This window comes from Bradysia coprophila, unplaced genomic scaffold (genome assembly GCF_014529535.1).
Source record: "Bradysia coprophila strain Holo2 unplaced genomic scaffold, BU_Bcop_v1 contig_232, whole genome shotgun sequence".
In the NCBI taxonomy this organism is placed as follows: Eukaryota; Metazoa; Arthropoda; class Insecta; order Diptera; family Sciaridae; genus Bradysia; species Bradysia coprophila.
This window is the reverse complement of record NW_023503493.1, coordinates 13,455,450-13,477,658: the sequence shown is the minus strand read 5'-3', so window position 1 is coordinate 13,477,658 and position 22,209 is coordinate 13,455,450. Positions and strand designations below refer to the sequence as shown.

Sequence of the window (22,209 nt, the reverse complement as noted above, 5' to 3'; positions counted from 1 at the left end):
GGAAAAGTGATTTCTATACGTTTCTTAAAACTATGCTAAATTACACTCCGAAGTCCGAAAAGTCCAAAAGCATATTTTTTTGTACCACCGATTTTGACCACAGCTCGTGGAACTACAGTCACCTCAAAATTTTAAGCAAGAAATTCATGCGTGATGACTGATGACTGATGAGAAATTCATACTTTTTTGCAACGTACACTATCAACTGACGTGGCATGAACACTGAATTGACAAATGTCAAATTTGAAGGCTTCAGTGATAACTTATCACTGATAAGAGCTACTGCATAGGATTGCTTGTATGTTTTAACTCAAATAACAAAGTCATCTAACAAAAGAAACACAGTACCTACTGTAATTTCATTAGCCTACAAAATTCGGAGTCCGAATATTTTCTATATTCATACTAGAAGCAGTGCTGTGCGTCAGTACATTCAGTGCCACACTCTCATTTTTCCCTTTTTAAAATATTAAATTCAAATTACAAGTCTTGCATGTCAACTGTCCTGTAAATTAAAGAAAGCTGAGAAAGCGTTTAATCAATATTTTAAATGACGTTACTTAATCCCCGTGTAATATGCAGATATTCTTACTGTTTTATATCAATGTCGCTAATTTCACCTAGTAATTTACAATGTGATATGCAGATATTCTTACAATTTTATGTCAATGTCACTAATTACCTAGTAATTTACAATATTGATCAATATTTTGCGTGTATTTTGAGTAAATTGAATTTTGAAGAAGTCTTAGGACATTTTTTATCATTCACAGCACTGCCAAAAAAGCAATTTTCCTAACTAGTTAGTAAATGGGGTAATTTTGCGTAATCGATTTAGTCAAATTACTGTAAAGACAATATTCGCAGGCACCTACGAGAAGGTATTGTATGTGACTTTCTGACGAGACAATACAATTCCGAGTTACCGTGTTTACCCTACTTCGCGACCCAATTCGGTCTTAAGAGACACGTTTTTTTAAGCCTCTTCATTGGACTTTACCCACTTGCAATATATGTACATTGTACCTTATTGTGACGTAGTTATACCTTTTTTAGGCCACCTAGCTCTAAAAAACAAGTCCAATCTGACTTCCGGTGTTACAAAATAGTCGTGAAATTGACAAAAATATATAAATCTCAAACGACAAGTTTTAAGAACGTGATTTTCTTGATCAATGTGAGATTCCATATCGATAGCTACATCAAACATTTCTTACTTTCTGTTCTAAGAAAAACTAAGTATTTAAAGGATTTTTAAAGCTTTTATAAAAAACAGAAAGCCCCGGTTTTTTCGACAAAAACCGCGGTTCCAGTTTGCTTAAAATAGTCCGGCTGGTTAAATCGTCCAGTTGGTTAAATCGTCCAGTTGGTTAAATCGTCCGGTTGGTTAAATCGTCCGGTTGGTTAACCGCTTAACCGGTTAAAGATGTTCTATTCAATAGGAGAATGGAGTTTAGAAACTAAGGGTAAAATCTATTACAATTTAGTACTTTTCTTCATCAAAAGTCTGCTGTCACTGAATTATTTTTTTATGAACAAACTTCACTGCTGTGACATTTCATGGGAATGAATCAATGTGAAGTTGTTACACAAAAAAATAGTCCAGTGAGATTGAAGTACTATAAAAAAATGTGGCGCCTCTACAGGCCAACCGACTAGGCGAATAGTATAAGTATGAAAATCATATTTTCATTTCGTGACCGCGCTATTGAAATGAAATGTGGGATTCCAGCAATGAACTATCAAAAATCTAGTACATTTGTACCCATAGCACGCATCTGACGGAATTCGAATTCTACTACAATAATGTGAAATAGGATTCTATGTTGATGTGTTTTGCATGAAAATTATGAATATTTTCAGTAGATAAAATCTTATTGCGACACGTTAGTAAATGGGGTTTTACGCACATCTTCTGCGTAAAACTCCCTCATTTACGAATTAGTTAGCAAAGTAGCTATTTCAACTGTTAAGAATTTCACCAGTAGGAGTTTCCTGAAGTGGAAAAAAACCAGTATTGGTCACTCGGTCAGGCTAAAAATAGTGTCTCTGTCTCTTGCGGGATTATTCCACTCGTATAGTATTCGTGATTTTCACGTTGAACAGACGCCACTACTTTCTATGTCGAAAAAATTTGAATATCGGACATAAGTATGTTCAACTGTTGCTCACTACAAATTCATGTCACCACTTTCCACGTTGATAAAATTTGAATATTTGACAGATGGATGTTCGATTTATTACCGCGTTACGCGTAGCACCAGAAAATATAGCGCACAGAATTCAGTACTGAAAAAAATGGTGGTAGGCACGGGCCAACAGATATTTCATTATAATTGCAGCACGTCGTGAAATTTTCTTTTGCTCGTATCGGCAAACTCACATGTAGTGCGCAAAACCACACCATTTAGTAACTAATTAGAATAATAGCTATATTTGGAGATACTTAAGCTGCTGTAGAAACCGTAAACTATTAATTTGGGTTGTTGTCCGACAGTCAATTACACGACGACCGCAAGCGTCGGAAGTACAGCGAAGTTTTGCGAAAGTGAAATCACAGTAGTCCAACCAATGTGCCCATAAACTCAATAGAAACTCTAGTGCCAAAACCGAGGCCAAAACATTTCGAAAGTTTCGTTATATCACTCTTAATGGTGAAACGACTTCTTAGGATCCGTCAGATCAACAAATCGAACATGACATAATATCTTCAAATTGTCTTTTATTTCGTCACATATTACACGTTTGTACACTCTCTCAAATAAAAAGTTTACCTCACTTGTCTCCGATTCAACGAAACACTCAACTTCGATCACTGCTTTTCGTCCTCCTGACCAGCAGGTGACCATGTCCATTCATTATTTCCATTCAACAATTTTGAACCTTTCGGGTCTTTTTCGTTGGCATTAACATCGTTAAACTGAACAGTACTCAATGGCAGTTCAACATGCAACAGTCGTTTCGGTATTAGCAATCTTGACAACGGCGCAATCAGATCCGGATTCAATTGATCTAAATCATCCGCAGAACCGATGACATGACTCAGAGGAATGCCAACGATCCACACTATAAACGCACCAATGAATGGGTACCATGGAAAACTGATGCGATAAATGGAAAATGGTTTGTCTTCATTTTTGGGTAGTAAATTTTCAAGGACTGTTGCTGCCTCGCTCGTGCTAATTTTGAGATTTTGAATTAACTTTTAAAGAACTTGTGATGGTTAGTACTACTATCGAAACTTACTGTTCATCGGCAATGTCGACAGTGGATTGATTTTTGAAAATAACGGAAATGTTTCTGGCATCACATCCATCGATCCGTGTTTCCAATGGTGTGTAGCTAAGTTCTCCACTGCTTACCAATACTTGAGATCCCGTAATGATCCAACAAAGGCAAGCCATGCTAATTATAGTCGACCAGAGGGCGGCCTAAAATAAATGTGCCCAGAGGTCAGTGCACTTAACAAAATCTCTACAGAACATGTAGTGTCATAGTCTACCTTAGAATTGGCCCTCGGATATAACATTCCCAAACAAAAAACCCCGAAAACGGCTCCACAGGTCATGCCCACTATGGTGTTGATTACTTGAAAAATGGATTCCACCTGCTCGACAACAAATCCTGCTAAGACACAAAATATTCCGAGAACGACAATAGTGAATTTCATTGTTAGATTAGCTGTAGAGTCACTGTGCTTGAACAATCGCAACGGTTTAATGTAATCGGAATAAATTATTCCAGCCATTGAATTCAACGTTGCTGATATCGAGCTACAATCGAATCGAATTAATTGCCAAAACACCGATATCATATACCATCAATAAATTATGTGATTACCTTAGTGATGCACTGAAAACACAAGAAATGAATATTCCGGGCATCCCCTTAATATGGCCGACAATATCTTGGACAAAGTGTGGTACCATTTTGTCATACTTTTCGACAATCTGGTAAACGTAAGACGAGAAATAGTTATTTTTCGATTAAAATCCAATGAAAAGTGTAACACTAACCCCGGCCTTTACAGGGTCACAATCATGGTAATGTGCAAACATGGTGACCCCGATGAACAAATTAATACCCAATATCGCCATTACGCCGATTGTAAATAAGTACAACGATCTACACGATTTAAGAAACAAAAATAGATTTCGGTTATGAGGCAATGGTTTAATTCTTATTTAATAATGACTGAGCCACTTAAGTTATGATTGATAGTCTTGTAGCCAAATTAAATCGAAAGTATTATTGTAGTGTGTACTTTTGTGAAGTGTTCGAAAGCATCGACGATTGATTGAGTTTTTATTGATTGGTTAATTCGGATTTGGTTTACAGACAATTTGCCTTGTTTAAAATATAATAGCAAGAATTGAGTTGTTTCAGTTTTTGTTTTCGTTTTTTTTTAAATTAATTTTCTTTCAACATAAAAATTAGATGTCTGAGAAATTGGGATAGACCGTGAGCCCGAACATGCTTCAGCTGTTTTGAAGCTGGTCACTTATACAAACAAAACTACAGTTTTGCCATTACCACAGGCGTGAGTGTTACTATTTCACCCCGATAAGAGCAATGGACACTTTGCAAATTTGTAGTCTACATTCAGGTGGAAAGGTATTAGTTTTTGTATGATTTCCCTGAACCAAAAGCTTTTTTGAAAATCTAGCCCACTTGGAGAAACCTGTGCAGATTACACAAATTTACACAATCTGGAGAAACCTCCGAGTGGGATAAGTTATCACCCACAACTAGGGTCCATTGCTCCTCCAGGCCTCTCACACCTCTTTATTTCCTTATTTTCCTTATTTTTTTTTGCAAATTTCATGGACGGAAATCAAAATTTTTATTATTTAACGCAAAGAACTCCAATAAAAAGGTGGTGTCGTAGCTCATGATCGTTCCAACTGGCTTAACATATATTTTTGTGGTTCCACGCCGCCTCTCGGCTCGAGAGTCTCGAGTAGAACTATTTGATTTAACATGTATTTAAATCACCCTTAACATTGTATCAGACATGCGTCCTTATTACAAACTATTCAAGGTTTTAGCGTTATTTACACTTACTTTTTTCAAATTTATACTTTTATACTTTCACTAATTTGAGGGACTTTTTTGAAAGTGGACCAGGCTCCGTCGGAGCTATTTTTTTGCGACGGTTTGTTCTTATGCCCAGATAGCCCTTGGTCCCAATAGTCCAAAACCGCAGTCGTTTAATTTTCATGTTTGCGTCTTGGCTGGTGGTGAAGCTACAAAAGTCGAAAAAGGGTGTTTTTTATACGTGATTTACTGCCGCTGCAGACGATGGACACACATGTGTGGCGGCTCGTTGGATAGGTACTGTCCAGGAGACCCGGGGCAAAGACAGATATCAAATGTGTACTCAAGCACTATTCAAAAATAACAAAAAGTATGTTTCAGTCAAAGGCCGGAAATTTTGATGAGCTTTATTAGGTGATATTTTCTACCTGGTGACTGTTGTTATACAGATCAGTGGTTGCCCTGATAGAGGCTTAACCCAGCTCTACAATTATACCTCAATTGCCATAGAAGTGAAAGGTTTCAGGATACTTTTTTCGGTATAAAGCAAATGTCCTCCTTCACTCGAAAGCAAAATATTGATTTTAGAAAAATACACGAATTATGCTGTTTTTGATGTCTGCATCCAATGATCTAACCATAAACATTCTCCAGGTGCGAGATATCACCTTTTGAAGTTCATCAAAATTTACGGCTTTTGACTGACACAATATTTTTGTTATTTTCGAACAATGGCACAGAACATGTAGGATATCTATGCTTGCCCCGGTTCTCCTGGCCAGTACCTATCCAACGAGCCGCCACACATGAGTGACCATTGTCTGTAGCGGCAGTAAATCACGTATAAAAACACCCTTTTTTCGACTTTTGCACCTTCACCACCAGCCAAGACGCAAATATGAAAATTAAACGACAGCGGTTTTGGACTATTGGGGCCAAGGGCTATCTGGGCATATGAACAAACCGCCGCGAAAAAATAGCTCCGACGGAGCCTGGTCCACTTTCAAAAAAATCCCTTTTTTTTTCGAAATTCGAACGGGATAACAAACAACAGCTTTTGCAGTTAACGAGATCAAAATCAAGTAAGAATTCAAACATTTTGTCGCATCGAAAACTGATTGAAAACTGCCACCCTACGAAAACGATAGGTACGTCAAAATAAACAGTGATGCGTTTTATTTTGAATTTTGAAGCGCACTCACCGTCCAAATTTTCATCGTGATAAATGTGAATTTTACGATACAACTTTACAAAAACGATACGTCAAAATAAACAATAATGCGTTTTTTTTAAGTTAAGGCGGACTTACGATGTTAATTGCTGTATGTTAGAATAATTTCTATTTTTATCGAAAAATTTCTCCTCATTTTTCCTTAATTTCAACTAACAATTTCCTTATTTCTCCTTATTTTTGTGCCTCATTAATTCCTTAAGGCCAGTTCATGGTCGCATATATCGCAAAAATGTATGCGAGTATGAACTGACCTTAATAAGGAGTCCAAATCTAGAGTGAGAGGCCTGTAAAGACGTCTAAGCACATTTCTTTGTATATCTTATGTTGACCAGCTGAGAAACGACTGAAGCAAATTCAAGTCTAAATTTCAGTGACTTCGACTGTATTGCAGCTAAATGACAAATTCAATTGAAAAATACAATTTTCATTTGTAGAGGTTGGATAGGTTTAACCGTGAACCGTGACTTTATGAAGATATAAGATTCATGTGTGGTGTTAGCTCTATGTGAGCTCGACACAAAAAAAGAAAAGAAAGTTCTGATTAGAATTTAATTTAGTTGTAATTTCGGTGCACTTATCTGAACCAATTCAATATCCTGGCATGAAAAAAAGCACGACGGACCGAAATTGAATAATTTGGTTGTCCCAAAAAACGTTTCCTTGAAAAGTATCACAAAATTCGGATAAAGCAATTTTAATCCGCAAATAATTAACCATAGCCAGTAGTGTGTACATAAGTGAGCAAAACCGATTTGCATGAATAATTTAGTCCAAATCAGAAGCGAATCAATTCACCATCTCTCATTGTATATTAATTATGAGTATTGTTATTCGACACGATATGGTTGGAGTGTATTTGCGGTTTTGAAGATGCAAAGATTTGATTCTTCTCGTTTTTTTTTTCTTTCTTCTTTCTTTCGATGAATTGCTAAATTTGCCATAGATTTATAAAACATTTGATTGTTGAATGTTTAAAAAAATCATCAATCAAAATTTTAATTCAAATGCAAAATAGGTAATGTGTTTTCACATCAATAAAAAGAGATTGTTGGATAAACATTTCAACGCTGAACTTTGTATTTTAACAGAAAAGTCTTAATTTGGGATGTCAAAAGATCGACGCTGATAATATTGTAAACAGATTAAGAATGAAAGAATCACAAATGATCACAAATACGCTTTTGAATCGATCTCAGATCTGAGTCGAAGTTGTTTGTCAACAGAAGCTTTGGTAAATCACAAAACACCCACTTGATCATCGTGAAGTGGCAACATGTTAACAAAACTTCACTCAGCGACAAATCGTTTTTTTTTCTTGCTTTATTCAGAGAAGGACATGTCCTCTCGACGATAATCGTCAGGGATGAGTGGATAAAATTAAAATAGTAATTTACCGTCTTGCATGATGTAATGATGGCAGCGCTACAATTCGCTGAACGCAACTCTGATTGAGTCCAACATATCCACCCCACATTACAATGAAACCCAAAACGCAATTCCACAGAGTTTGTCGTGTAGTCAGATCAAAGTCAGTCCTATTTATACCAAACAACATTAATTTCAACCACCGATTCCAGTCTCATCATAAAACTCTCGTCCCTTACTTGTACATATGTAAGCGATTGCCCTCAATCGCTCGGTCCAACACCTCAGCGACATCACCGACCTTTGTCACTGACATAATCAGAATGAAAATTAGGGAAAACAACATAACACCAGCTTGAATTACGTCTGTCCACACCACGGCCTTAATGCCTCCCTGTAATAAATCAATGATTTGGTGTCAGAATTGGTTGGATTAACACCAAACGATCACTCTGTGCAGCATACCAGCATTGTGTAAAAAACGCAAACGGCACTGACACTGGCATTGATGACATGAATATTTCCGCCGGTAACTGAAATTATTTATTTTTAGTAATAGGACATTACTTAGCAATGGGGAAAATGGTACTTCTTGTGTGAAATTTGCCGATCGAGGCGGAGCCGAGGTCGGTAAACACACAAGAAGGACCATTTCCATCATTTACCTCATTGCCAAGTAAGGTATTTAATTCAAAAACTTAAGGTACAGTTTTGGATCCGTGCAGTAAAGTTAACGCTTTTGAATAAATAAAATAAAGTCGAAACAACAGGATTTTTATGTGATTTTATATGATTTAAACCTAACTGGTGCTAGTCCGAACAAGTTTTTTTTAAGTTTTCATGCATTTTTATGTGAGAAGTGAAGAGAATGAATGACCACAAACGGGAGAAATAGCTATTTACATGACAAGGGACAAAAATTTGAAAAGTCCAGTTGTCGTATGAAGCCGTGACTTCATTTTCATCCCGAGTTTTGTAATGGATTTTATCACACGCGGTGTTCGGATGTCAAAATTACTTCACTAGAAGTTTAATTCAAACATTACACTTCTGGTCAATGTTGTTGTCTCGTTTTCGCTTAGGTGATAAAATAGAGTATATATTACATGCTGAGTACTCGCAAACCAATTCTCTTGCTTTCTCTAGCGATGTCTTTCGACTCTAGGGAAAACAAAAGTATGTAAAAGCACTAGTAACAAGATCTGCAGTGCTATCAAATTATAAAACCATTTTTTGTACGAAAATTCTCGCCTGCGTTGTCAAAAAGCCTTTTAATTTTTAAATATAAAAAAGCGGAGTGAGGTTACTACTCATTTTTAGCACAGTTTCAAGAGGGTTAGTTTTAGGAGTGACTCAAGTTTTTTCGATCATAAATTTTGATCCTAGACCTACTCACCTGCAGAAAAAGCAATCGATGGAATAAATGAACCAATCGGCAGCATCAACAGCGATGTCAGGATATATGATATAGTGACAATTGTTCGAACACTCTTACTGAATCGCATCTCCAAGTACTTACAATTTAAGAAAAAAAGTTCAATTTGTTTTTTAAACAAGAAAGTCTTTGAAATACTAACGGCATTGCAATTATCTATGTTATTGTTGTAGAATATTGGGATAAATATAAAATTGATGATCAACATCACGACTACTTGAACTAAGACGATAAGTGTAACTGACGATCCAAAAGAATAAATTTCTGCCGGTAGTGTCATTATCGATATTGCACTGAGTTGGCTGTAGAAGACAGGAAAAAAAATAGTTTAATGGTAAAGATTGCATGCGAAGCGGGCGCCTTCATTATCATTGAAAAAACCACGCGTCGCTTCGAGTAAAAATGCAAATGTTTGTTGAAGATTTATTTAGAATCAATAAGAAACGTTGGATTTCTACTAGCGGAATTTAGTGAGATGTTCATATTCACTGTTAGCAACTAAACGTTAAAAATTTGAATATGTAGCGTCTCGTCATTACATCTGTCAAGAACTATTTTTGGAAAAACGTTTTCCAACTTTTTCTTGAATTTTCCCAAATTTTTTCTAATTTTGTAAAAAAAATTTTTTTTTGGGAAAATGTAGGAAAATTTGAGGATTGTGAGAAAATTCAAGGAAATTTTGGAAAAAGTCCTGCTTTTGAAACAATAGTAACAGTAAGCCTCTTTAGCTGTTGCTAATGACGAAGATCGTACATCTTCACTGACCATGTGGACATAAGCTGTTAAAGCTGCATTAAATGTAATCTAGTCTTGGTGGCTTAAAAATCCGAGAGTTCAAGAATAGGAGTACGATCTAGGGATGGTAGTCTAATTTCTATTGTTATAAGAAGCACTACATTACTGTCGACATGTCGCGACATTAGTGAATATGGAGATTCAATGCAAAGATAGGAAATTCTTTGCGAAATTTTAAAAATTCTTCGAAACTTGGGAAATTCCTCGAAGTTTTGAGAAATAGCTCGAAATTTATGAAATCATTTCCTGATAATCAGCCCTGATTCTGAATTTCTTTCTCTGTTAAATGTGGCTAAGAGCTAGGAGTACACAATAGAGGTTTAGTGCTAATTTTGAGATGCTTTCCGTTACTATCACCTTGCAATTAACGATATGGCAATAGGAATAGTTTTCATCTGTCTTCCACCCAACAAATACTCTTCCGTTGTCTGTTCCCTTTTATCGAAAAAACCAAAATATATTCCAATGGAAGCGGACACGAACAACATAAATCCAAACACTCCATAATCGACAGCACCGAAATAATGTCCATTATTCAATTCCGATTCCATGGCAACTGGATGTATGGATACACTAAGCAGATAAATCACGAATCAAATCAACTGGTCGAATTCAATTTAAGTTCTCATCTCGCGGCCTTTCAATTTACAGCGATATCCGTTTTCCCGTCAACGTTCTAACAGTTCTTCCGTTACACTGCGGGCTGCTGCCCAAAATTTAATCATTGAGTGAAGTGAAGACAATAGAGATGTTTCATTTGAGTTATTGGTGGCTTGTCTACCACTGTTATCTGCTGTGTAAATAACCCAAGTTTTATCATTTCAATTGCCCTGTCTTTGCAAATATTTATTTAAATTTTTTAATAACATTACGGGTATATAAGTAGCAATGTGTAGCATTTGTGTACGCGCAACGGCAATGGGTACCCTTCGTAGCCATAAATATTATATATATTCCACATTCTTCCTCATATGATTAGTATATTATGAACCGATCGAATGCATTTCATTATCTCAATTTTATTTGTGCGTGCAGCGCATGACTGATCACTTTTGTTGGTGATGATATTCGAACCGTTTAATTAATTAAAAGCCAATTTAATTATTCAATTAATTTTTCTTACAATTTTGTTTTTGCGCATGGTGAATGCCGAATGATTACGCAAAATGAAGCTTCGGGTCAATTACGTAAATAAATTAATGAATTCCAATGCAAGAGAGTTCATCTGTTCATCACACTAATTATACCGTCTCTCATTTCTGAGCATTGCATATACTTTTTTGGTTGCTTTTGTTTCAGATGACAAGATGGGATTACTCAAATGTTTTAGTGCAGAATATCTTTAAACTTGCCTTTAAAATGATTTTCCTTTGTTTAATGACTAACCCTCTTTTACAGCGAAGACAGACTGAGTCTATTACTTCTTTCGATTTAGTATAGGTACTTTCAACTAATTTGGTTCAACAGATTAATTCAGAATCCTTTTACATGCTAGCTCACTGTTTGTGACTGTGAAAATTCACTTACTAGCATGTAATAGTATTTTATCTCCTGCAAGCTGATATTTCATACATTACGCGTTTCTGCATATAAACACAAACACATACATAACCACAGCCTATACGATTGGATAATTCACACATAACCCACCTAGGGTAAATTTACTTTCCATCTACATATTTGAAAAAAAAAATCGCCGTACGGCGGAAGCGAACACGGGACCAGCAGCATATCAATCAAACATGCTGACCACTACGCCAACAAATCACATAACGCGATGCAATTGGTGTCGGTAGTGGTTCGTTAGTCACTTCTCCATCGATCAAATAATCAGAGTAGTCGGAATGATGTGATTTGAACGAAATGTTGAGGTGGATAGTATATGTGTGTGAGTAAGTAAATAAAGGATTCTCTGTATGATGTTTTTTTTTTGTTGTGAATGCGTTTTAAAACAACATGCTTAATTAATTAATTTTAAATCCAAATTTTTGTGGTTATTTCGCTAATGTATGAAATATCAGCTTGCAGGAGATAAAACATTGTTCTACCTTGGTGTATATTTCTCGAATCACTTCTTATGTACAATTGTATATACACTCGCTGGCGCTCGTTATATACAATTGTGCATACGAAGTTATTCTCGATATATACACCAAGGTAGAAAATGTACTATTAAATGCTACATGCGTCGAAAACCGGACTTCATGTTTTGAACACTACTTTCGACGCGCTCAGCATGTAATATGTAGACTGATAGTGACAAGTGTGTTCTCTATTTTATCACATAAGCGAAAAAGAGACAACAACATTGACCTGAATTATTCTCCTAGTTAAGTAATTTTGACAGCCGAACACCGCGCGTATGTGATAACATATATTATGCACCTGTTGCCAAGATTGTTATTTTGACGTGTTGGACATTATTGCCCTAGCCGAAGGCGTGGGCCATAACGCCTACACGTCAAAATAACAGTCTGGCAATAGGTGCATACCATATTTTATCTGTCGAGAACAGATATATCGAGATGAACAAAAATGCCCTAGGGGAATATGCTCGAGATTATCGTTCTAGACAGATAATAAATATTATGCACGTATGAAAAAGCGGTCGAGGCTTGCCGAGACGGCTTGTCATACGTGCATATTCTTTTTTATCGCATAAGCGAAAACGAGACAACAAGATATGCGAATGACACTTTGACAATTTACAGAAGTATAATGTTTGTTTACATATCCTAGGTGAATAATTTTTTCGGGGAATCACACCGCGTATGCGATAAAATCCATTACATAACTCGGGATAAGTCTTTTTATCCCTAGTCATGTAAAATACTACAAAAGTAAAACAAAAGAATTGGCTTAGGAGCTGCCACCATCTAATAAAAGCATTTTGCGCGTGGGGCGATCTCCGTGACCTCCCCAAAGTTTAAAGCATTGTGCAACTCAGGATAAAACCTGCAAGGTCGTCCTTGTACATCGATGTGACGTTGAATGAAAAAATGAGAGGAGACGGTTACAGAAGAATGATAATTATAGTTCATGTTACGTCGTTGAATCTGAATTACGAAGAATTTAAATACTTTGAACACTTTGATGATCTTCATCCTTTTTTAATTGCATTCTAGATGGAACTGTAACAACCGTCAAATGGATTACTCTCGACGGTATTGAGCAAATTTACAACACAAAAAAATCCCTGTCAAAGCTCAATGCTATTTTATTGGTCAACAAATCAGAATTCCATTACAATGGTGTAAGAGTAAGGTTACAAGTTTATGCAAATACTCGTCGCATTTGAACAGCTTAGCATTTTGCTGTTAATTGAGCTTTTCGCTTGTTCGCTTTACGTTTGTCGGCTTTTCGTCGTTTGTTCGATTTTCGGTTTTTCGGCGTTCTCTCGTTACTATTAGCACCGACACGTTTCATATCCGGCTTGAACTCATTTTTCGGAATCCATGCCTCACGGCTACCGTTCATAACACCAGCCATAGACACATAAATTACGGAGCCCCGAGCTACTTGAAAACGTTTCATTGCCAGTTGTGTAGTTAATCCAGCCCGTTCCTGCACTTTACAGATCATATAGGCGGTTGCTCTGTTGCCCAACTGATCGTGTACACCGATAAGTTTACCCGGATGCATTTTTGAATAAGTCGAACATGTCCGATCGAATTGATCCACTTGCTGAACCGTTGGAAGAGAATTCTGACGTTCGAATTGCACAGGAATGTTCACATATTGAACGCCGAATGGCATCAGATCGGAAACGCGATATGTTCGACGATAATTCGACAGATCTATGATAAGACCGATATTCGGGAACGCCTTCATAAGATCGACAATACGGAAGCGTTTTTCGCTGGGACAAGGCTGCACTGCAGATCCAGAGAATGGCATTTTGAACGGAACGAATGGTGTTCCTTCGACCACTGCTTTAAATGGCACACAATTCAACCAACGTTTTATTACCACGATATTGTCCACAACATCTTCCGATCTCAAATTCATTGCTCCAGCAGTCATTTCGTCAGCATATTTAGTCTTTAATTGATAGCTAGACTCATCATCGTCAGTTTCTTCACCTTTTTCCACTTTCGGTTCGTTCGTTGGCTCAATTTTGATGGTTGCCGTCGCAGTTATTTTGCCGTCGAAATTTTTACATTCTTCGGTCTTCAATTCAAGCTGCTGTTCGATTTTTATTCCTTGTATGGATTGGTTAAATCCATGTACCGGCGTAGTCATTGTTGACTATGGTGGCTAATAATTAATGAAAACTTTGTAAGATCGACGGATGTATGAGTAGTAAGAAAATAAATCGATGAAATTTCACAAGCAAAAAATGTCATCTGAACGAATTGAACTTGCTGGATCCGATTTTGTAGTAGATGGTATTTTACACGGATGGAAGAATTCGTAATTCGTTACTGCATTTCTTTAGTACATTTTGTAATAAAATTACAAAAAAATTACAAAAATTACAACTTCACTGCTTATTAAAGCTCAAATGTAGTGGATCTTTGTACAATTCAATCACATTTCTAGAACATTTCGTCATTCGCCTAGTCAGTTGGCCTGTAGAGGCGCCACATTTTTTTATAGTACTTCATTCTCACTGTACTATTTTTTGTGTTACAACTACACATTGATTCCCATGAAATGTCACAGCAGTGAAGTTTGTTCATGCAGAAATAATTCAGTGACAGCACACTTTTGATGAAGAAAAGTACTAAATTGTAATAGATTTTACCCTTAGTTTCTAAACTCCATTCTCCTATAGAATTACCTACTAATGACACCGCTCTATTTTTTCACAGCTGTGACATTTCCTTGATGTTTTACAAGAGTGAAGTTATTTCACCTGCAAATAGGGAAAGAACGAAGTAATAAAAAAATTGTGGCGCCTCTGCAGACCAACCGAGTTTCATATTTTCCAGATAAACTTTTAGTACACAGAAAATTCGTTTCTAGGTTCGTGGAGGCGCCACTAGAAAATTTCCCACTACCACTGAATTCGTTATTAACTCGGTGGTGTCTTAACCTGTCATTTTCGAACTTAGAAAAAATTAATGAGCGTGGCCGTCACAACAACCATAGGGAATGTACCTTGTTGAAGTTTTCACAACTTGTCATCAAATTTTCTTTCGCTGAATATGGCGCTATTGTAGTTTTCAGGGTAAGACTTCACGAAACAACCGTATTCAGTCGTGAGAAAAAGGATAACGCTTTTGTAGTTTTCTGTGTATGTCGTTCGATGCCCTATTACCAGAGCCGGATTAACCCATGGGCAAAGTGGGCCCGGCCCAGGGCGCTGGGAAAATAGAGGCGCTTAGAAATTAAATTTTTTCGACAATGTAATCATTTCACGTTCAACATAAGTCATGCACAAATCAACGTCGATTAAAAAAAATTCGCGCTCGCTTCGCTTGCGTCTGTACATTACATTCTTGGGGTAAATGTGAGCTACAAGAAATGCATATATACATCTAACTTGATATTTTTGAATAATACACGCACATCGACTAACCCAAGGCTGTTCGTATTTGGTTATTTAAAGCGTTTTTATGATGGTCCTGCTTTAGAAAAGTTGAACTTTGAGGCTTCTGGCTGAAGACACTATAAATAATTTTCAATAACCATTCCATTGCTTCATTTTCGTCAGCCGCCGGTGATAGTCGGATGATGTAAAGCTTTTAGCTCATGAGGAATTTTCGAAAATTTTGTAAATTCCTCATGAGCTGAAACCTGCTCATGATCGCCGGACAACGGGAGTTTGGAACAAATAAAGCAGCTGGAAAAGCTGCAGAACAAATCCGTTTCCGCCCATTGAAAATTGTTCATGGCATATATTCGCGATTTTTTTTGTCGAAATCCAAGGCCAATTACCTAAATTTCAAGATCTAACACTTTCAGAGTGAAGACAAAGGATCATTCTAGAGTGCCCTAAACTTCAATACTTTTGGGATCCCGAGTCCTAGATCCTTGAAATTGCTTCAACGCAAGTCGTTTTTTCCGAATCATGACCTTACCCAACGCACTGCTCCTAGCATGAACATAAGAAATATTTGGAGGCTGATGAAGTCACAGTAGGCACTGCGTTTCTTTCGTGAAGATAGGTGACTTGTTTTAGTTGTGTGAGTTCAAACACACAATACAATCAATCTTAAGCGGTAGCTCTCATCACAAAAGCCTCCAAATTCGACGTTTGTCAAAGTAGTGTTCATGCTAGGAGCAGTGCGTTGCCTTACCAAGTAGAGTAAATCTCGCAATATAATGAAACTGTAACAGTATCACAAATATTGTGTCAAAAATTCACGTTTTTTTCTTGGTTTTTCCTCACAACGCGTTCATGTTCTAACGATCTTCCAAGGGAAGTGAAAAGTGAGAATAATGAGAGGACATTCGAGTGCAAATTGAAAGAACACCTGAATGAAACTATAGAATTGTGATGTAAATTTGAATTGTAGTGTTGATTTTTCAATGTCTGTGATTATGGAACTTTGTATTTGAAAATAGCTATTTGCTAAATAAATTTGTTTGATTTGATTTGTTCTTCAAGAAGAATTTCAAGAAAAAATTGTTTCGGATTCATTCTACAAACTTCAAACTTAAAATCCCGAAAAATACGAGCGAAACCTTTTTATAACTTTACTTGATTTTTGTTTGTGGGAAAGTTTTGCGAATTAATCACGAAAACTCTGGTTATATCATATACTCTCATTCATATATGGTTATATGTTATCATAAGCTTGCCACCTCGCCTCGCTCGCCGTTTCTAACTACACATTACTTAGAAAATAATATTCTTGAGGAAATGTTGAAAACATTTTATTTGATTTGGTTGACAATGTAGGAAACATTGTTTCCGAAACAATTTCTTTAATAAATTTTTCATGCGGCGCTGCAAGGCTCGTTGCTCAGGGTGCTGTAAATGCTAATCCGGCCCTGCCTATTACAACAACACGTAAAAAGCAGCTTAAGGAATAAATTTAAGATTTTCTTATATTTTTGTACCCTTACACCAAACTTGTAAGGTATGGATGACCAGACGCTAGAAAGTTGTTCTCGCATTAAGTTTAAGTTTTCTACGATTGTGTGCTAATGACCTGGTCGACAGTTCGACTTAACAGAAGAAGCACCACCTCCATCGTTTGTCCCATTGTATGTACAATCAAAATGTAATGCAACAACGAAACAAAACTATAATACAAAGTAATTGTGTAACATAAATACAATGAGAAATAGATAAGCCCGAGGATAAAGAGTTACGACAAGATGATAATTAACCGTTTCGCTTGCTTTTTTTTGTTTCATTGAATTTGCTAAGAATTAATTTAAAAACAAATTACTGCCTTAATGAACAAGATATCGTAAAAATACCGGTGATGGTTTAAAAACTCGAGAAATAACTTCTTTTTAACCCAAAAGATCTCAGTTTATATAAACAGAATTATAGCAATATAAAGCGATAATTAAATAATTACGCGCAATCGCAAATATATACCGAGTTATTTTACACTTTACAATATCAGACACTTGATGAAATACCTTTAAATTTGAATAAAAAATAATTTATGGCATAAAAGAGCGCTAACGGCATGAATTAACATTTTGTTTTTTATGATTTTGTGATAAGGTGAATAAATTTGTTTCTCCTATAAATAGACGTTTAAATTGGGCTCACTCTATAATTTCGGTAGTAAGCTCCATAATTTTGTATAGGCAACCAAACACACTTTATTTGAGTTAAACTTCGGAGCGAAATTGAGGATACATGCTATGCACTGCAAAGTGATCTAATATGATGTTCATGTTCGACTATGAACTATGGCAATTAAAATGATCAACGAGCTCATGATTCTGTTCTTTTCCGGTTCAATGTGGTACTATTCCGTTTTTCGGAAAACAAATATTCGATTTCAAACGTCTTCCCGCTTCATCTACTTCTGAGGATTCTTTTCGAATGTGAAATTCAAACTGTACTTTCAATATAGAGGACGTCGTCCCGCTACTCTTATTTATTTCCTTTTAGGCATCATTCATAAAGTATGTATGTCACGCATGACGACTATTTCCATCTTTTTCTATAACGTTTTGAACAACATTTTGCATCTCTTTCCCGGTTCCCGGTGTGTGACCACTCTTTGTAGTAACTCTTAGGTCCAGGATTCCCAAGAAAATCCATCTTCAGTCTCAATTCTAGTAGCAATCGTGTTACCTTTTCTCCAGTTAGCAACGCATAGATTACTAATATCTTCTGGGACACTTGGTATTCTTATCAGAGAAGATCTAGCTCGACAGAAACACAACATTTTCGTCAATTTAGATTTTCTTGCAAAAAAAACTACCGGAAGTGTACCAGAAGTGCCCAGTTTCGCAAAAAAAAAACTACCGGAAGTGGCCAGTTTCGCGAAGTGTCCTGTATCAATTGTGATATTAAACTTGGCAGTTCGTTCAAACAGTAGAAAAGAGGAGGAGTTTTTAAGAATTTTTAATGTTTAAACAAACTGTAGTATAAACGCAGATCTAAACGGCGCTGAGTCAATCAATCAATAGAAAAGAGACGGAATTTTCGTTGGTTCAACAAACTGTCGATGCGCATAAATGCTCGAAGACCACAGGCCCGGAACCATTAAACATTAATTTGGCTTCATTTTCCCCTATTTTTTTGTTTCTACCAATCAGAAAGTTCAATGCGCAGCTTCTAGTGTGAGGTCAATTTCAAAATCCGGTAAATTTTCTATATCGGTTCGTTGAATTGAAGTCTTGATTGAAGTATCGACAGTACCTTAATTTGAATTGATCGTAATACAAACTTAAAATTTAGTTACCAGATCAGTTACAATCGACGTATAACAATTAAACATTCGGGACAATCGTGAGACCGCAATCTGCGTAAAATAATACCGTTGAGCGATCTGTTCGCCACACATTCACCTTTGCAGCCTTTGGTTTACAAAAAGCTTTCAAACTAATTTTTAGTTGCAACGTTTCGATACCAACTTACACCATCGAAATTCCACCACAGCAAACGATAAAAAAAACGTCTAATTCCAAGCCCACATCATATAAAATGAGGAAATAATGTTTGGATCCAATATAATTGTTGATTGAAAACGTGATGTGTGCATGATAATTTTCACCTAATAAGGGCAACAATATACAAAATTATCCGCAGAGGCTCGTTACGGAACGATCAATTGAAAAAGAAAAGCTCATCAACAGGTCATCAGATTTGATAATGATAACCGATCATCTGTGCGGTGTTACAATGGTCAACAGATTTACGCATCTTTTGTGGTATCATGCTGGTAAAAAAAACAACAACACAACAGCATGGTAATCATCACAAACGGACTGTGAATCTTCTCCTGCTACAATAGTAGATATTTTATAAATTATAAATAAATAATTACTTTCTCCATTAAGATTTAACCGCGCACATAATAAATATAAATAAACTCTTGACCGTATAATTATATGTATTCATTAAAAACCTCTTCTTAATGTACGTTACGTATTTTATGTCTTACACCGATCTTGCATACCTTTAAAAACATGGAAACACGGCTGTTTTTCAGATTTTTAATTTTCAGATTTTTTGTTTTGTTTTGCTAATTCCTCATCACCACCATCACCATCATCGTATCACTACCATTATATCCGTTCTTTTATAGTGATACAAAAATTTCGGTAAACTGAAAAATTATTAATCGCCGAAGCAATTTATATTGGAGAGGTGATGCGGTCATGATTTCAAGAGATGCTTCACGTATAATCTTCAAAATTAAATTTTTCTTGTCAAGCGGTTATGCTTTTTTGAATTGAATCCGATGCGTAGCGAAAGTGGCCTTGAACGAATTTTTATTTTTTAAATAATTATTGTCTTCTAAACATCATTCATTCAATCAATTTAAATTTATTACACTTTTTGTGATGGGGCAGATTATATATTCGCGAAGTGATTTCTGTTCGCCGTTTGGTAATCGACTGCGCGGAAAAAAAATCATTGAAGAGTTAATGGAGTAGCAACTAAATGTAATATTTCAATTTATGGCCATTGGCAATGAAATGTTTTTGCTGGTCGATGGATTAGCTGCTATAGAAGATGGTTCTGTTACTTGTTATGTGGAGCACAAAATACGAAACATAAAATTTTTTTTTTTTTAAATTCAATAATGGATTATCACATACACCTTTTGCATTGGCAATAGTGCAGCACTTATTTTTTTCAAATGTATAATTTTAAATAAGTGACATCTGAGTCTAATCGTGAGAAATGTGAGTTCATGCAAGTGCGTAAGCATTTGACTTACCCCTAGCCTACACGGACAAAAATGTGGGATTAGTTTTAAAATCTGGTCCATTAAATATCGAGATCGAATCATTTTTGGACCTCGTTTCACAGCAAGAAATACTTGCATTTAAATCCAAAACAATAGATCATAGTCTGAGACTCTCAGATTACTAATCGGCAAAGCTCTCAGATTAATTTAAATCTAAAATAACGCTGGTTCTCAAAGTATTTTAGTTGAACCAGAGTTGCGGGAAATGGGGAAATTTTAGAAGATTTTTTTGAAAAAGATTTAGTCCTGTTGATAAGGACCACTTTTATGAAAAAGTTTTATACTCATATTAAAGCTGAGCTAACCTTCTAAAAGTTTCTCACTTTTTCTCACTGTGTAGTATGTAGAATTATCACTAAGGAACCCACCTTTTATACGAGTGTAAACGTTTTCATAAAAGTGGTCCTCATCAACTAACTAAACTAAACTAAACTAACTTGGACGCAGGTAGTTGAGAGATATGACCTTAGACGAATTATATATAGACTGGAAATTACGAAAAAACTTACGTAAAAATTGTGTCCCCGACATGAAAAACGAAATATTTGATAGTGTGAGAATTGGTGGGCAAATTAGCGCCAAGGTTTCGAAATTTTTTGCTACACAAATCTTTTGAATTAAAAAAATATTATTGGAACAATTACCTTGGGGATGAGGTTGGAACCTTTCAGAGACGGAAGTGTACTCTAAGAAGAGTGATTTATTTCAATGGATTAAAGTATTTGCAAAAAGTTTCCGTGAAAAATATTTAAGTTGAGAAGTTTTTTCTTCTCCTAATACAAGCCACACTGTAAATCAAAGATAAATTGTCCCGAATATTAAATAAAAACAAAAATTTACACTCGCGATACTGGATTTTCAAAATACTAAACTGACAACTACCAAAAATGTCATCGCCTACATTGGTTGGTGTGAAATTCTACATAAATTCGTACGAAATATTCATCTTATACAAACTGATGTTGGGGACATAATTTATCGTACGAAATACCACTCTAGGTATGATTACTCTAAGTATATGACGAATTTGTGCTAACAAAAAAGACAAGCTTGGAAGATTCTTAACATTAGTTTGTCGAAGCAATTATTGGTATCCTTTACAACACAGACGGAAAAGAATTTCTCAGTAAGAAGATCGTTTAGCTAGACACCATTTACGTTGTGAGTAGAACTGATAAGAAAAATCTAATTACGGCACAAAGTCCACATGTACATATGACCATCTAGAATGAAACATGAAAGTTTCTTGTTACGGGTCACTACAAGTATATTGTAATACCAATCAAAACTTATTGCTTTTTTTCTTGACACAAATTCGATATATCCCGCATCTCTCTGCGTTATACAATTTGCTCAAAATAAGTTTTTACTTTTTCATAGATTTTATTCGGGAAAGCAAAAACGAAAGCTTTCACAACAAATCATGACTGTAATCTATGCCTTATGTTCAACGTCCAATTCTCCTTCTTAAAAATAGGCTTTGTCGGAATTTCCATCGGATCGAACATTATTTAGAGTATACGATAAGTCGTCCTCCTCCCAACTAGTCCGAATAATCGATGAAAGTCGATACCTTGACCCGAGACCATGAAAATCCACAATCTTTTCTGTTTATGAGAAATGATATCATTCCCGAATGAAATCCTTAATTCCTCCTGAAATTCTATTGTTTTTTGAGGCGAAAATCTGACGATTTCATTTTCAATAGGGCTGTTCCTGTTCACTTCTCATTTTTCCGCCACTAACCGGGGAGTAACAGCAAGACAATCCTTATCCTGTACATACTTAAAAATGTAATTCAAGATTTTTATCTGTGTACAAGTTAATCGTTATTAATTACATTATTACATAGCGTTCAACGCAACGCTTTAAGCTGATTTTTGTAGCAAATCGTGTCTCGTTAATTTATTGTTCCAAATTAAAGTGTTGCGGTCTATTCGTTTTCATCATTACTCAGGTCAAAGTTGTTCTTTGTTAGGCAGGTGATGATGTAAACTGTA

The 22,209-nt window shown here is 35.9% G+C and overlaps 2 protein-coding genes and 1 long non-coding RNA gene across 4 annotated transcripts; all 3 read right to left on the bottom strand.

Moving 5' to 3' along the window:
• Positions 1 to 1,480: 1,480 nt before the first annotated feature.
• LOC119076790 lies at positions 1,481 to 20,954 on the bottom strand. The gene is made up of 3 exons (XR_005087699.1): positions 20,675 to 20,954; positions 14,228 to 14,230; positions 1,481 to 1,494 (listed from the first exon to the last, which is right to left on the bottom strand). It is a non-coding gene; the product is annotated as an uncharacterized LOC119076790 (long non-coding RNA).
• On the bottom strand, positions 2,707 to 10,619 carry LOC119076788 (sodium-coupled monocarboxylate transporter 2-like). 2 transcript variants are annotated; one of them, XM_037183750.1, is made up of 11 exons: positions 10,224 to 10,617; positions 9,214 to 9,373; positions 9,033 to 9,150; positions 8,102 to 8,169; positions 7,876 to 8,030; positions 7,666 to 7,806; positions 4,017 to 4,125; positions 3,841 to 3,950; positions 3,503 to 3,773; positions 3,247 to 3,431; positions 2,707 to 3,179 (listed from the first exon to the last, which is right to left on the bottom strand). In XM_037183750.1, the coding sequence occupies exons 1-11, from the start codon at positions 10,415 to 10,417 to the stop codon at positions 2,813 to 2,815; spliced, it is 1,878 nt and encodes a 625-aa protein (XP_037039645.1). In that variant the 5' UTR covers positions 10,418 to 10,617; the 3' UTR covers positions 2,707 to 2,812. The 2 variants fall into 2 exon arrangements, with proteins under 2 accessions (XP_037039645.1, XP_037039646.1); XM_037183751.1 differs by lacking the exons at positions 3,841 to 3,950; positions 4,017 to 4,125 and having other exon boundaries at positions 10,224 to 10,619.
• LOC119076789 (probable tyrosine-protein phosphatase F54C8.4) lies at positions 13,068 to 14,226 on the bottom strand. Its single transcript, XM_037183752.1, has one exon. The coding sequence runs from the start codon at positions 14,106 to 14,108 to the stop codon at positions 13,170 to 13,172; it is 939 nt and encodes a 312-aa protein (XP_037039647.1). The 5' UTR covers positions 14,109 to 14,226; the 3' UTR covers positions 13,068 to 13,169.
• Positions 20,955 to 22,209: the final 1,255 nt, after the last annotated feature.

Excerpts from the sequence above, each read along its gene's own strand:
- LOC119076789 (XM_037183752.1), bottom strand. The coding sequence starts at position 14,108 with ATGACTACGCCGGTACATGGATTTAACCAATCCATACAAGGAATAAAA.
- LOC119076788 (XM_037183750.1), bottom strand. The coding sequence starts at position 10,417 with ATGGAATCGGAATTGAATAATGGACATTATTTCGGTGCTGTCGATTAT. Across the intron at positions 3,951-4,016 it reads GTGACCCTGTAAAGGCCGGG|ATTGTCGAAAAGTATGACAA; the intron begins GTTAGTGTTACA and ends TACGTTTACCAG. Across the intron at positions 3,180-3,246 it reads GTCGACATTGCCGATGAACA|CACGAGCGAGGCAGCAACAG; the intron begins GTAAGTTTCGAT and ends TCTCAAAATTAG.